The sequence below is a fragment of the Salvelinus namaycush genome, chromosome 42 (genome assembly GCF_016432855.1).
Source record: "Salvelinus namaycush isolate Seneca chromosome 42, SaNama_1.0, whole genome shotgun sequence".
Lineage (NCBI taxonomy): Eukaryota > Metazoa > Chordata > Actinopteri > Salmoniformes > Salmonidae > Salvelinus > Salvelinus namaycush.
The window spans coordinates 12382621-12399812 of record NC_052348.1 but is presented as its reverse complement, the minus strand read 5'-3'; the positions used below and the strand labels follow the sequence as shown (position 1 = coordinate 12399812).

Here is a 17192-nt window from a genome sequence, read left to right as displayed (position 1 = left end):
GTGACAGGCTGGTTAGTTTCTCTACTCGGCGCTATAGAGTGACAGACAGATTAGTTTCTCTATACGTCTCTATCTCTACAGGGACATACTATAGCCTTCCTCCTAACTGGGGACCTTGGCCTGATACCATGGTCAGTCACTGACACACTGGGGATAGTGGGGACACTAGGGTGACATGCAGGTTTTCGTGACAGAGCACTGTGGACATTCCAGTCGACATCCAGGCCATGCAGTAAATCAAGTTGGTGTAGGATACGTCTCATGGGGATCGTCACCCAGAATACCTGGACCATCTGTCACACACAGGCGTTTCAGAAGTTCTTAGAATATGTATCAGCAGCACATGCTTAGGAAGACATCTACTGTAGGTAACTTTATGATCATAGAGGGAATTAGTTCAATGATAGAATGTAACTTTCTCATTTTACTTTACATGTAATGACATTGTATCCCAGCATACTTTGTCTCTGCAATGACTTCATTATTGTCTGTCTTTTTCGTGTGTGTGCCAGGAAACGTTGCATTGAAGTCCTTTTACAAAATCAAACAAGCCAACTATCAATTACACTCCATCTGGGCTTGATGCACTTTCCCCAGCCACCTGTAGGGGCCAGTATTCTCCCTCTGCCCTGGCCCTGTCCAGGTCCCATACCATTACCCTCCACTTCAATGCACCAGTCATGCACCACAGCTCCAATACGCAGCTGCCCCATATACATTTCCTCCTTCTGTTCAAATATATTAGAGTGTATCACATGCCCCATGACTCCTCGCTCCGCTCTGATCAACTGTGCTCTGGGGATCGAGGAGCTGTTTAGAGGTACAAAAGCCTTTGCTTTAGGGAGCAGGGTTAGCCGACTATCAGTCAGAAGACACTGAGCAGTTTCTTCAAGCCCGTCGTCACTCTGAGAGAAGTAAGAGGAACTATGAACTTGACGTTTGGCTTTGTTTGGAACTCTATAACTTTTTTTTCTGAATACTGCATATCTGTAAAGTGTGGCGTGCGAGACTAGGTCGGTGGTAGACAGACTTACTCGTTGAAGACGAGGTCGGGAGCGAAGTAGAGCATCTGTCCGTTGGTGTGTTTGTAGGACCTCCAGCTGAGACTGAAGGAGGACAGACACATCCAAGAGTACTGGATCAGGGTGATTTGGTCCTCTATGGGCAGGCCCCGGAAACCTGGGAGAGAGAGAGGACCATTATTGATGTGATATGTTCCTGCATGTTTGATTTGGCAATGAAAGTCCCTGAAGTCCACTGTTAATGAAGGCTATTGAATTGAATCGACGGGGCTGATGAGAAGGGAAACGGTGAGAGGTAGTGAGTCTTAAATTGAGTACAGTAGTTAATGCAGGACCAGTGACATAGCTAGAGAGATACAGGTACAACAACCCATGAGGCATTCACCCAGTCTTTCCTCTCTCTCTCGTGTGTGTGTGTGTGTGTACTGTATACGCATATGGCAAGGTGCCTAGCAGCACTAATATTTGTTCAGACATGAACAAACCGCTGCAGAGTATTTGCCCGGTGTTGTTTTACACAAAATCTCCCAAGGCTTCTAATTATTGGCCTGTTGTCTATGTGGTCCCTTAAATAGACTAACGGGAAAGTTGCCAATCTCTCACTCCAACTTTATACAGAACATTACATATAAACTCTTCCTCATTCTATAATGCATAGTCCCAACGAGGATGCGAATGCTGCAACTGAAAGTGACTTATCAGAGCTTAGGTACTATTCCAGGCTTTGCATGTCAGTCATCAGCCATGCAACCGCTGCCAAGCCCGCGATGTGTCACGGTATCAATTCATTGTTGAATTAGTGTGTGGGTTGTATTGCTGGCTACGCCTGTGGCGTTTTTTAAAGTACTCAAAGCTCTTGATTCAAATAACTGGCTTACTGTACATCAATGGTGCTCCCTGGAAGAATCTATAGCTGGGTCTAAGATGCTTATTAAAATATTAACTTTTGGGTCGCCCATCAAAGTGCTTGAAGACTGAAGACACTCAACAAGTCAATAGTGTTTACAGTGACTACAGTACAGGATGCTGCTCACAGCATATACTAGGCTTCCTGTGTACTGTGGCACTGTACTGTCCAGTACAGTACAAGGCTTGTTTATAGTCTACAGCAGCCATGTAGCGCAAAGCAGTCTGCCTTATTAGTGCGAGTCTTCTGGAGTTGAGCTTCTGAGCTTTTATTAGCAGAGCTAAGTCCAAATGTAAACTGAATGCAGTGGAACTTTCAAAGTCAGAGAGAGACTCAGAGAGAGAGGGAAAGGGGAGAGAGAGGGGCTGGTTTCCACCTACTGTGTCTTTCTATTTATACGTCCGGATACGGCAAGCAGACACCCTGGAAGAGGTATCAAATATTTGCAATACAGCAAATTAAACAGCATCAAAGAGGTGACTGTAAGCCTGTAAGGCATCTTTTGAATATTTCACCAACTGACAGTTTTTAGGAACTTACTCACCTCTTTAAAAAACAAATGGTATATTAAAGTAAAATTTTGCGTAAACGAGTTCGATTTACATTATTTATAAAAGGCTGATGGATGTAAATTAGCTCTGTTACCCAAATCTTAAATCTTGATTGCATTTTCGCTTTAAATAGGATGCTATCGCTAATCTCATTAAAGCATTGCAGAATAATTTCCTAACGAGATCGGGAAAATTACTGCCGAATATATTCAGAAGACGCAAATGTTAATAATACCACACCATGTCAAAATATCCCTGGAGTATAAAATACATGATAGTGATTTCTCCTAACAGCTAATACGCCCACTCAAGAGATTTACCCATGTCTCTGCCCCCAAGCATTTAGAACGGAATGGGATCAAGTTGACTCTAGACATTGATCTGTTTCAGATGTCCCTTCAAAGATATTATTGTATAGGAAAGGAAGATAACCCACTCTTCCTTACATCCGTACTGCCAAATCCCATCCAGAACCCCCATGTCTGTCTAACCTGGAAGGAGTTTGGCCTCCACCAAAGAAATTAGAAAAAAAAGGAAGATACTGTATCTCACTCTAACCTGGAAGTACTTTGGCCCACTTGACCACACGGATCATCTGTTTCCCAGCCAGCTGGTTGAGGCTGGACAGCAGGTGGTCGGTGGTGTCAGGCTGGGTGTTGTCGTAGCCCGCAAACACCACCTCTGGCTCGATCAGCTCCAACACGCTGCAGATGGACGGGGGCAGGTAGGGGGTCACCAGCCCACCTCCAGGGCCGTGGGGCACCAGGGCGTTAGTGGGGCTGGTGCTCAGCTCCTTCTCACCTGAGGACAAGTACCCCCCTCCACCTCCAGATCCAGGGCACGTCTGCCCCCCCTCCTTGGTGGGGGTCGAGTCTTCGTTCACACCCTTCAGCTTGCCTAGCTTCTTAGACTTCCGCGCTGTAGGGAGGAAGAGAGAATGACACTCCAACTTAAAGTAGAACTTATCATGATGTTTCTGCATTGTGGTGTTTCAAAATGTTCTGTTGACAGAGAGCATGTAAAGTGTACGTACTGAAGTAGCTACAAATATTCAAGCTGAATTTGAGCGTAACTTTGTTTGGCAATTGTTGGACTTTTGGAAGCTAACTGTCATTTTGACCATTCCATAAGGCGGTGCACAATTGGCCCAGCATCGTCAGGGTTAGGGGAGGGTGTGGTTGGGGTAGGCCGTCATTGTAAAATAAGAATTTGTTCTTAATTGACTTGCCTAGTTAAAGGTTAAATCAAAAATTCAAATAAAATATTCTATCGGCACTTTGATTTCTGTTTGTCAGATGTAGTAGTACTCAAGATATCCTAACAGAACTGTTTTCTGCCTCTCTCCAGGGACGTTGTAACTTTAGGGGAAAGTATGTTAGGAAGTGAATCAGGATTTGGAGACTGTCCACCTTTGACAAAGTACAGTAAGGAAAACATTTGTTCTGTATATTGCAATAGCGGTAAAACGGAAAACCTTCTTTTGCTGTATAAGCAAGTCTATTTTGGTTCCCTGGCAGTATCCAAACTCTGTATCACACGTTAATACTGGCCTGTAAACTGTACTTGGCTGTGTATTCTGTAATGATACAGAACGTCTCAAAGTAGCACCGATTCGACGACAATTTGACTCCACACACTAACGCTGTTAACTTTGTTTTTACGGTTCTACGACTAGTCGGGGCACCGACATATTTCACAGGTTCCTGCCATTGAACCTGCCTATGATCAGACTAGGAATCTGATTGGCCGCTCAGCAATAATAGCCCTTAGTCCTAGAAAGCTCACATTCCCTTGGAATAGGGTGTTATTTCAGATGCATAGGTTCAGATTTAGGATGTCTGGCATTTATGATTCCGTACCTCCGAGATTCATCCCGGCTTGGAGACACTTCCGTACTCGACAGGCCGGACAGTTTTTCCTCCGGATCTTATCGATGATACAGTCATTCCTTCCGGCACACAGGTAGTTGTGCTGGCCTTAACACACACAGACAGGAAGACAGGAAGTTTAATAGTGAGCCAAACGCTGAGAGACAAGACAGCAGGAAGCTGAAACATATGGAGGACAATAGGATACCTTACAGATGTAGGATCTTAATTTGATCACCCTATTGCAGGAAAACGTTGTGTACTTAATGTTTAAAAATGCTTCTGAAGATATTTAGACTTTGACACTTCAGACTTGATTTTCCCTTACGAACAACTTATCAACCCCTACAAAAATGTCCATTAATTATAATCAACATAATCGTTGACATATCCTGTTAGCGGGATTATTTTCCTGCTGTAGCAAACTGGCTCAAATTAAGATCCTACATCTGTACTCAAATGCATTGGAGTGTTTCCATAATATACTGTAACAACCTAAAATTCCAAGAAATCTTGATACCTTAAGCCATTCTTGCACACAGACATATACAGTACATATACTGAGGACTTCCTCAACTGGCCAGTATGGTCTCATGATATGAATACTACATCCATAGAAACGTAGGCTTTACAATTGACTGCACATAACATCAAATGGGATTATTCCACTAGAACTATAAATAGTCACTAATGGTGTCTCTGTATGGTACATGGGTACTTTATCTAAACACTAGAGTGTGGTTGGCTGAGGCATCGGTTGTGTGTGTGTATGCCTGTGTGTGTGTGTGTCTCTCTCTCTCTCTCTGACTAGTGCCTGGGCTGCTCCAGTCTCTGACAGTGACGCTAACAGGCAGAGAATCCCCCTCTGCCTCCCTGCCTAGCCCACAGCTAAACCAAATGATCTCCTGTTTCAGAGAGCCAGCTTCCGCTCCACTGGACCAGCACTGTACGTCTCCTCCTCCTCCTCTTCCTCTCCTCTATTCACCCCTCTCTTCTTTTCCTCTCTACACGTCCGCCAGCCTCAGAATGCCACACGCACCCACACACACATTCGTTCCCCAGGCCAGGGACGGCCAGCTCAGCGCGCCTGCACCGCACCACGGAAGCAACACACACACACAAACACCGTGATTGTCACACACACACACACACACACACTGACCCGAGCTATGGCCCGAAAACCTTCACTATGGTATGTCACAGCCACAGGAAGTGGCCAAGCGAGATGCACAGAGTACAGCCAGAAAACAGGATACAGTGACATTAGTTCATTACATTTCATCTGATGTTGGCAAAGTCTGAGTGTCTACGTAAGTGGGGGTGTGCGTACGTGCCACAGGAGGTTGGTGGGACCTTAATTGGGGAGGACGGGCTCATGGTAATGACTGGAGCGGAATCAGTGGAATGGTATCAAATACATTAAACACATGGTTTCCAGGTGTTTGATGCCATTCCATTTGCTCCAGTTCAGCCATTATTATGAGCCGTCCTCCCCTCAGCAGCCTCCACTGGTACATGCATGTGTGTTTTTGTGTGAGTGCCTACTGTACGTGCGTACCTGCATGCATACTCATTTCTGAGTAAGTTTGTGGGAGTGTTGGCATGCAAGAGTATTGCTGCATTGGCCTTCTGTGTGCATGCATGCATGTCTGTGCGTCAATGTACAGTATGTGTGACCATACCGTGTGTGTGTGTGTGTCAAGCTGCACAGTGTGTGTGTAGTCTGATCTCTGCCAGGGGAAAGTGGAGGGGAGGGGGGAGAGGAGATAGGAGAAGAGAGAGGAGTGGAGGAGAGAAGGGAGGAGAGGCAGCAGCTGTAGCTAGGTCTAGCTCCCTCCAGTCCTCCACTATTTCTGTCTAAATCACATGACTCTTACATAAGCCCATTTTTCTTGCTCTAAAAAACAGTAAACTGCGACACAGGAAACGCACAACGCTAACCCCACCCCCCCTCCTGCCCTCTTCCCGCCCCCTCACTGGATGGTTCAGACTCGGAAAAAATAAAAACTTGTCTTGGAGCGCTTCTATCCAGTGTCCAGCTCATTCCCATGAATCCTGTTAATCATTGTCAGAAAGTTACACACTCCAAATTGTGTGTGTGTACATGTACAGTATTTTGTTTGTTCCTGTATGTATTGGTGGGTGAGTGTGGATTTTATGTTTCTCAACATTTACAAAAGGTGTGTTTGCTGATAAGTGATGGGATTTCGCCCCGTACACTTTATATGAACAGGACAAATATTGTTTATCCTCATCGGCTCTACAGAGAATCTATTCGTTCACATACTTAGAAACTCAACTTACTCCAACAGATTTCCCCATTTCCAGATTCATCATCTAGTCCTCCACTATAATAAATATGCATATGGCTGCCGTCTAATCGGCTCTTAATTAACCAACCATGCTATTATGTTTGTTTTTTTGCGTTGTTTGCATAATGTTGCTGCTACCGTCTCTTATGATCGAAAAGAGCTTTTGGACATCAGAACTGCGATTACTCACCTCAGATTAGACGTAGAGTTTTTCTTAATTGAGTCGGACGGGAGGGAGATACTACAGACACCCGACCAGGCCCAGATCCCCAGCGTTCGCTGGAGAAGGAAACTGAGATTTCGCGGAAAAAGATCAGGGTGACTTGTAAAGATCAGGCAAGGAGTGGCAAATTTGCCTTTGCCTTCCATCCTGCTAGCTAACGTTCAATCGCTGGAAAATAAATGGGACGAACTGAAAGCACATATATCCTACCAACGGGACATTAAAAACTGTAATATCTTATGTTTCACCGAGTCGTGGATGAACGACGACATTAAGAACATACAGCTGACGGGTTATACACTCAATCAGCAGGACAGAACAGCAGCCTCTGGTAAGACACGGGGCGGGGGCCTATGCATATATATAAACAACAGCTGGTGCACGATATCTAAGGACGTCTCAAGGTTTTGCTCGCCTGAGGTAGAGTATCTCATGATAACCTGTAGACCACACTATCTACCTACAGAGTTTTCATCTGTATTTGTTGTAGCTGTCTACATACCACCACAGACCGATGCTAGCACTAAAACTGCACTCAATGAGCTGTATACCGCCATAAGCAAACAGGAAAACGTGGAGGCGGACTTTAATGTGGCCTGGGACTTTAATGCAGTGAAACTTAAATCAGTTTTACCTCATTTCTATCAGCATGATAAATGTGCAACCAGAGGGGGAAAAAAGAGACGTGTACAAAGCTCTCCCTCGCACTCCATTTGGCAAATCTGACCATAATTCTATCCTCCTGATTCCTGCTTACAAGCAAAAATTAAAGCATGAAGCACCAGTGCTAAACTACAGGACTGTTTTGCTATCACAGACTGGAATATGTTCCGGGATTCTTCCGATGGAATTGAGTACACCACATCAGTCACTGGCTTTATCAATAAGTGCATCAAGGATGTCGTCCCCACAGTGCCTGTATGTACATACCCCAACCAGAAGCCATGGATTACATGCAACATTCGCACAGAGCTAAAGGGTAGAGCTGCCGTTTTCAAGGAGCGGGACTCTAACTCTGAAGCTTATAAGAGTTCCCGCTATGCCCTCTGACGAACCATCAAACAGGCAAAGCATCAATACAGGACTAAGATCGAATCGTACTACACCGGCTGTACTACACCGGCTACACACACTTGTCGGATGTGGCAGGGCTTGCAAACTATTACAGACTACAAAGGGAAGCACAGCTGAGAGCTGCCCAGTGACATGAGCCTATCAGACGAGCTAAATAACTTCTATGCTCGCTTCGAGGCAAGTAACACTGAAACATGCATGAGAGCACCAGTTGTCCCGAAAGACTGCGTGATCATGCTCTCAGTAGCCAATGTGAGTAAGACCTTTAAACAGGTCAACATTCACAAGGCTGCAGGGCCAGACGGATTACCAGGACGTGTACTCCAAGCATGCGCCGACCAACTGGCAAGTGTCTTCACTGACATTTTCAACCATAGTCCCTGTGCTCAAGAACACTAAGGTAACCTGCCTAAATGACTACCGACCCGTAGCACTCACGTCTGTAGCCATGAAATGCTTTGAAAGGCTGGTCATGGCTCACATCAACAACATTATCCCAGAAACCCTAGACCCACTCCAATTTGCATACCGCACCAACAGATCAACAGAGGATGAAATCTCTATTCCGCTCCACACTGCCCTTTCACACCTGGACAAAAGGAACACCTATGTGATAATGCTATTCATTGACTACAGCTCAGTGTTCAACACCATAGTGCCCTCAACGCTCATCACTAAGCTAAGGACCCTGGGACTAAACACCTCCCTCTGCAACTGGATCCTGGACTTGCTGACGGGCCGCCCCCAGGTGGTAAGGGTAGGTAACAACACATCCGCCACGCTGATCCTCAACACAGGGCCCCTCAGGGTTGCGTGCTCAGTCCCCTCCTGTACTCCCTGTTCACTCATGACTGCACTGCCAGGCACGACTCCAACACCATCATTAAGTTGATGACACAACAGTGGTAGGCCTGATCACCGACAATGATGAGACAGCCTATAAGGAAGAGGTCAGAGACCTGACCATGTGGTGCAAGGACAACAACCTCTCCCTCAACGTGATCAAGACAAAGCAGATGATTGTGGACTACAGGAAATGTAGGACTGAGCACGCCCCCATTCTCATCGACGGGGCTGTAGTGTAGCAGGTTGAGAGCTTCAAGTTCCTTGGTGTCCACATCACCAACAAACTAACATAGTCCAAGCACACCAAGACAGTTGTGAAGAGGGCACGACAAAACCTATTCCCCCTTAGGAGACTGAAAAGATTTGGCATGGGTCCTCAGATCTTCAAAAGGTTTTACAGCTGCACCATCAAGAGTATCCTGACCGGTTGCATCACTGCCTGGTATGGCAACTGCTCGGCCTCCGACCGCAAAGCACTACAGAGGGTAGTGCGCACGGCCCAGTACATCACCGGGGCCAAGCTTCCTGCCATCCAGGACCTCTATACCAGGCGGTGTCAGAGGAAGACCCTAAAAATTGTCAAAGACTCCAACCACCCTAGTCATAGACTGTTCTTTCTGCTACCGCACAACAAGTGGTACTGGAGCACCTAGTCTAGGTCCAAGAGCCTTCTAAACAACTTCTACCCCCAAGCCATAAGACTCCTGAACAGCTAATCAAATGGCTACCCAGACTATTTGCATTGCCACCCCCCCCCCCCCCCCCCCCCCCTCTTCTACACTGCTGCTACTCTCTGTTATTATCTATGCATAGTTACTTTAGTAACTCTACCTACATGTACCTATTACCTCAATTACCTCTATACCGGTGTCCCCGCACATGGACTCTGTTCCGGTACTCCCTGTATATAGCCCCGCTATTGTTATTTACTGCTGCTCTTTCATTATTTGTTATTCTTAACTCTGCCATTTTTTTTAATAATTTTTTTTTTAACTGCATTGTTGGTTAAGGGCTTGAAAGTAAGCAGTATTTGGCGAATGTGACAAATAAACATTTATTTGATTTAATCCAAGAAACCATTGACTCGATTTGTACTCCATAAAAGCATTCCTAGAATGTGAATGTGCACTGATGGACATGGTGGACCATTATTACATCATAATGTTTTCATATACCATGGAACAGATCAAATCAACATTATACTTTTTATAATGATACCAAAAACACATTTTGTACATAGTTTCCTTTCTATAATACTATACTTAAATACAATATAAAATCTCCTGCAATCATCTTAAAAGGGCTACGGCTACATTACTACAGTAAGTGCTCAACCAGCTCCAGGAGCGAGAACTCACATTACATGGAACATCACATTATATGGCAACCAAGGAAGTTCCTGAATGGACTCCATTGATGTCTCCTTTTTGCTGTATTTGTGACATCAAAATCTGGCAACCGGCCTATGAGCGGACCCTGCCTGTCAACTGGAGCATAAAACAGCTATGGGGATATTACTATGTGGGGAATACTATGTCTCCCTATGGGAGACCCTTTTGAACAACTCTGAGAACGTCCTTGAAAGAAGAGTCTGAGAGGCCCATGTCCTCCACAGATTCAGGTTTAGGCCATACAGTACTGCAGCCTTTAAGCAGTTCCTATTTAAATAGTCTGAACTTGAGACCGTGGCTCGTGTTTCGTGGTCATAGGTTGTCCGATATCTGTCCCGCATTGAGTGAAGAGGCGTTGTCTAAGACACTTGTGTCATTAGGCTAGGCTATATTTAGTGTTTACCGAGCATCACACACAACGACAACAACAGAAATCCTGCCAGTGGTATGTCTATTCTAGCCAGGCAATTTCTTTAACCACACATCCAACACATTTGACATGGGCCACCATGGCTGCATACAGCTGTGTAACGACTGTTGTTGGATTAAGGCAGTCAGCTCCTAAATGGCTTTCACCAGATAAAAAAACGCTGGAGAATTTGACACAGGCTCAGAAGGAAAAGCACTAATTTGTTGTCAGTGACGACGTCTGTCAGAGTGGTATTTTTCAATAGAAGTTCTCAACACGTTCCTATTAGATTCATGGTACACCTTGAGGAAGTCATTCAAACACACACACTCTATACATGTTGTATTCAAAGAGAGGGAATAGGCACCCACCAACCAAGTTGATCTGGGTTTCCCATCTACTCCCCTATTATCTCAAACTTCTGTTATTTTACCCCAGGCTCACAGCCTTGCATATCTCCATGGTCATTATTCTCTCACCGGGACATTCTAATGTGGTTTAATTTCAACATGAAGGTATAGTCTATATCAAGTCCCCATTCTAATGTGGTTTTATTTCAACATGAAGGGTATAGTCTATATCAAGTCCCCATTCTAATGTGGTTTTATTTCAACATGAAGGTATAGTCTATATCAAGTCCCCATTCTAATGTGGTTTTATTTCAACATGAAGGTATAGTCTATATCAAGTCCCCATTCTAATGTGGCTTTATTTCAACATGAAGGTATAGTCTATATCAAGTCCCCATTCTAATGTGGCTTTATTTCAACATGAAGGGTATAGTCTATATCAAGTCCCCATTCTAATGTGGTTTTATTTCAACATGAAGGGTATAGTCTATATCAAGTCCCCATTCTAATGTGGTTTTATTTCAACATGAAGGTATAGTCCCCATTCTTTAACCTACCTCTCCATCCTCCCCTCTCACACACGCCTCATCTAGTGGCCGATGTTCTCTTGGACCTCCATCATTTGATTTATTAGGATCCCCATTAGTCAACGCCAATGGTGACAGCTAGTCTTACTGGGGTCCAACACATAGCGAAAAAGACATTACAGACAAAATACTTTACAGTTGACATACATTTAAGAACATGAAAGACAATATAACTGATTTCTATTTGGAAGGAAGGAGCAGCGTTCTTTTATAGAGCGGTTTTGAAAATGAACATTTCCGGCAGCGGGCCAAAACAAACGTGACTTCTCTTCCAAATGAACCAAATCAGAAAGTGCTTCAGAACCTGTTTCTGGGGCTAATAGTTACACATATACAACCCTCTTGGATTTCCCAACTGCCCTGTCTGTCACAACGGTGTACGCATGATTTGCTGTTTTTATAAAGTCACCTGACTGACCTGACTCACCGCCTATCCTAAAGGTTAACCCAGTAACCATGGCAACTACATCCGCCCCTACAGGTTGAACTTCCCAGCTTTACCACGACAACCACAGTGCTTAGTCCCTCTATAGGAATTCTACTATTTGTGATGCAATAATTCAACAGTCTATGTAATGACATGCATACTGTAGGTGTAGGATAATTGGCACACTTGCATATTTAGCATAATATAGACCTACGCAATTTAATCTGGCTTGGTGTAGTAGGTACAGTCATACAACTTTAATTTCAGATACCGATCAGTCATAACACAAAAAAACTATATTTTCTTCAAAAATGTTCTGCAAAGCACAGTCACAACACCAATACACACATCAACAGTACACACACACACCCCACACCACAACTGTATCAACACTGTCCCTATCAACCACAAACCAATGGGCCAGTGATAACATTGATAAAGCCCATCTGATTGGCCTGGCGGTGTTATTTGGTTAAACACTTAAGGTGTATCCTACCCAGCGACCCAGCGCTCGGAACACTCTTTGCATTGATGTCAAAGAACAAAGGTATCAGCCTGGAAGAGGAAGTAGATGGGTGGTGATTGAGGTCTTTACTGCCACGGGGCAACGAGGGCATGAGTGGCTCCACACACACACATCTATGTGGGTCATCTCAGGTCAGGTTGAGTTAAGGACACAGAGGAAACACGGAGGGACCGGTCGGTCTGTTGGCTAAATATTAACTGGCACTCACGGTTACGATACATCCTCATAGCACTGCCATAGGTCTATTATACAATGGACTAGGACTGCTACAAAGACTACTGCCTACCATTCATCTAAGCTGCACAATACTAGAATGAACCAATTAATAATAACTGGCAACCACTGACAAGTTGAAGAAGAATCCACGTAGCACTGTTTAAAAGCCCTTTACAATAAACCAGGACTGCTACTAAGGTAACTAGCATTCAGAGGATAGACAGTCGTTGAATGAACCTTGGGTAACCCTCGTACTTGGCCTACTTACTCATGTTGCTCAACCAATTACTATAATCTGCAAAAAAATATATAGTATTCAGGCCTAGTGTTTTATCAGTGCATCATCCACAGCTGTTGTTGCCTGCAACATTTAATTAATACAACTGTTGTGTGAAAGGGTTCGGCTTCCATTAATGACACAATTACTTTTAATTATCTAGCATAATTACTAGAGGCTTAAGGAAATTCTGCACCCTCAGTCAGTCACTGTCTGGCCTCGTTCACTAATTACGTTGACAGTCGTTAATGGGGTCAAGGGGAGGGCACTGTCGTCATGGATTATATAGGTGTCTATAGGCTCTAAGGTGCCTGATCAAAAACTGCTTTCACTGGGTGTCTTGGTAACTTGAATTTCTCGTGGACAGACAGGTAAATATAAATGTTACGAGCATCTGACCTACAGTAATTAGGCAAAATTTTAGTTCTGGGTTTACCGAGATTAAGGTAACCTTAACGAAGTGGGTCAAACACAACCTAAGAGGTGGTCTTAATGACTTACTGTTCGTTTATGTAACGTTGTTAGTATGGATTAGATTGCTATAATGCCTGCTTTGATATAATCCATGATTGCTTACTTCACCTTACCTTACGTTAAAGGGACAAGTGGTGTTCATTGTATGGTACAACTTGGATAAATATGCAATTTTGGAACACCATGCTTATTGTTATGATGGGTATTAACCGGTTATTATGCATATAGCATGACTAATTCATATAAAATATATCAGAGTAGTCAAAGGACATCACATCTCTATAAAATGTGAAAATGCATATAGCATGACTGTAATACATATACATTACATCAATGTATGTTTACTGTAAGTCTGATGGAAGGACATGTATGCCATTCGTCTGAGAGGGACTGAGACGGGGACTGAGTCTAATAAATGGCTGGGTTTCAGATGCTGTTATATGAGACAACCTGAGACACCCAGCCCAGCTAGAGTAGGTGGGAGGAGGTGTCACATCTGATTGGAGCACAGACCTGTCAGTAAAAATATAAACCATCTGATTGGAGCACAGACCTGTCAGTCAAAATATAAACCATCTAATTGGAGCACGGACCTGCCAGTCAAAATATAAACCATCTGATTGGAGCACGGATTTGCCAGTCAACTCATAAACAGTACCATTCGTGTCCTCAGATGAACTTTTCCACTGATGCCCGAAGAGAGAGAGACCGAGAGAGAGAATGAGAGGGAGAGAGAGAGAGAGCTTAACATCAGTGTAATGCTAACCATCCCTGTCCCACATACTGCAATACTATACACAGCTAGCCTGTAACACGGTTGAACGGTTTCACAGTAGACCTTTGAGTTCAATAAAGTAAAAGCCAGTAAAATAATAAGTCATGGAATAAAGGAACTGTACTGAATATTATTAAACAGAACGGTATGCCAAACCACTGATGACATGTGAATAATAAGCTAGCAGCACTCAACAGTTAGTCTTCCAGACCAGAAAAGGGATGTGTCTCAAATGGCACCCTATTTATTATAGTGCACTAGTTTTGACCAGAGCGCTATGCACTGTTTAGGAAATAAGGTGCCGTTTGAGACGCAGCCCAGAGCAGCAGTCCACATGGAGTGGTTTACAGAGCCCAGCTGTCTTGTATCAACACACTGTCTCAGGGATGACTTCAGGGATAAGGGAGGGGAGGGATAAGGGAGGGGAGGGATAGGGGAGGGGTAGTGGAGGGGAGGGGGTAGTAGAGACTAGTTCAATATGTGAAGATGCTTGGCTTGGAAAGGTACTATATCCACACTTTTCGAACCGCTTTTATATACATTGTCTGCTATGCTAAGTCAATTCAAGTCACGTACAAAACCAAATTCCTACGTGAGGTAACAGAGACTACAGTAAGCCTGAAAAGTTAGTTTTGTAGGTACTGTATGAGGTGAAACAATGACCAACAAGGCTCAGAAATGAATGATAATTTGTCTATAGGAGATAATGATTCTACAGCAATACCTCTGGGTGTTATTCATAAGCCACCGTAACCCTTTTCATTTAGCAACAGCTGCTAAGCTCAATAAATGATGCCTTGCGCTCAATTACACAGAGAAGGCTATTTGTCATATCAACTAAATGTATATAAAAGACAAACGAATGAGTATTAAAATGCATACACCGTTATTCTCAAAATTACTATGGAATATTTATTAATTGAAATGAGAAATCTTTACTTTAAGGGAACAGTTAGTGGGCGAACATTTCCGTAATGAATTAAACATCATCTGGTTTCAGTCTGGTGGGAGGCAGCATGGAGTGGAAAGGGAAAGGGAGATACCTAGTCAGTTGTACAACTGAATGCATTCAAAGAGAGGTGCGGGTGGGGGACTGTCTTAATTGACATCCACGTCATCAGTGCCTGGGGAACAGTGACGGCCTTGCTCAGGGGCAGAACGACAGATTTTGACCTTGTCAGCTCGGGGATTCGATCCAGCAACTTTTCGGTTACTGGCCCAAGAGGTGTATATTGTCACGGCCGTCGTTGAAGGAAGACCAAGATGCAGCGTGGTGAGCGTACATATTCCTTTTTATTTGAATGTCGCCAACAAAACAACAAACGAAAAACAACCGTGAAGCTTAACAGGGCTATGAAGCCTCTAACAAAGTTAACTTCCCACAATGACACAAGGGAAAAAGGCTGCCTAAGTATGATTCCCAATCAGAGACAACAATGGACAGCTGTCCCTCATTGAGAACCATACCCGGCCAAAACATAGAAATACACAAACCTAGAAAACAGAACATAGAATGCCCACCCCAAATCACACCCTGACCAAACCAAATAGAGACATATAAAGGCTCTCTAAGGTCAGGGCATGAAATATATACTGTATATGAGAAGTTCCATTGAGATCAGAGTGGTATACTATTCAGCTGACCACAGTTTAAAGCTACACTTACCAAACCACCAAAAACGACCATTCACACAAACCCAGTCCATACCTAGCTTACGTCTAACCCAAAATTATAACCTGAATTATAGATCATATTCCAGTTCCTTCCACTACTCACACACTCCGTAGCATGGTCCTTTGTACAGTATCGCCTAATCCTATGGTTATTGCCAATACCACACAAAGAGATCTGAGACCAGCCTATAGACTCCTCGACTTTGTCATTGACAGGAAGTGGCCGCTCCCTAGTACACAGGATTTTAATGTGAGCTGACGATGAGTAAAGAATACTAACTAGCTGTGGGTTGTAAATGGGTCTGAGACTCTGAGTCTGTAACTGGGTCTAATGGGCGGAGGCAGTAGGAGGCCGTCGTGCCTGTGAGGCAGCTGGGGGGCGCCTTGACAGAAATTAAACATGGATTATTTCTCCCGTTGTATTGACGTTGTTCTGCAGTCTCCTCTCATAGCTCATTATCAGACTCACAGAGGCCAGGTTTTTCACATTGAGAAAAGAGGAAGAGGAAGAGGGGGAGGAGGAGAGAGGAAGAGGGGGAGGAGGAGAACTAGAACGTCTCCTCACGTCCTACTTACACCTCTCCGGAGCTCGGTGCTGACACATCACTTTAGTTTTCTTTCTCTCGCTCGTTCCCTCTCTCTCGCTTACTTTCTCTCTCAGCCCCTCCTCTCTGTGTCTGTCTGTCTCCCCCTCTCGCTCTCTCATTCTTTCTGTCTGCCTCATTCTCTCACTCCCCCTCCCTTCTATGTCTGTGTCTCTGCCCTCTGTCTCTCTTTTGCAATCCCCCTGTCTTTTTCTCCTACTCTCATTCTATACCCTACCTCTCTTTCCCTCCCCCGTTTCTTTGCTGCCCACCTCTATCTTTCTTTCCCTCCCACTCTACCTCTCAGCCTCTCTCCCCCACCCTCCCCCTCATAGCAGCTATGCTGATGTCAGGTAAGGTAAGCGCTAGCTGGGCTCACTGCACACATCACAAAGGACACACATACTACAGTACAAGCAACCTTGATGACATCATCCCACTAGTTCACATACAGTTTGACCAGGCAGCAGCTGCACCAGAACAGACCCCAGAGTAGTCAGTTCAAATATAATATACAAGACACTACATTACCCACAATTCCTATAATGTGTGACTAGGCTATTCCACATCTAAGAGAAAGAGTGATGGCCTACAATACCTGACAGTACCAGTTTAGATGTTACACAATCTTCTGCTTAAGTAATTTTAAGGAGTAGGATACTTGTCCAGACGCTTATAAGAAATCTCGCTACACCCTCT

At 44.2% G+C, this 17192-nt stretch overlaps 1 protein-coding gene across 1 annotated transcript in view; it reads right to left on the bottom strand.

Moving 5' to 3' along the window:
- Positions 1–17192, bottom strand: part of LOC120034956 (mineralocorticoid receptor-like) — a 94664-nt gene that overhangs the window by 20337 nt on the left and 57135 nt on the right. Inside the window, exons 3-5 of the mRNA XM_038981673.1 lie at positions 4340–4456; positions 3039–3398; positions 1035–1179 (exon numbers count right to left, since the gene is read on the bottom strand). Of these exons, the coding sequence (XP_038837601.1) occupies positions 1035–1179; positions 3039–3398; positions 4340–4456 (622 nt within the window). The remainder of the gene's footprint in view (positions 1–1034; positions 1180–3038; positions 3399–4339; positions 4457–17192) is intronic.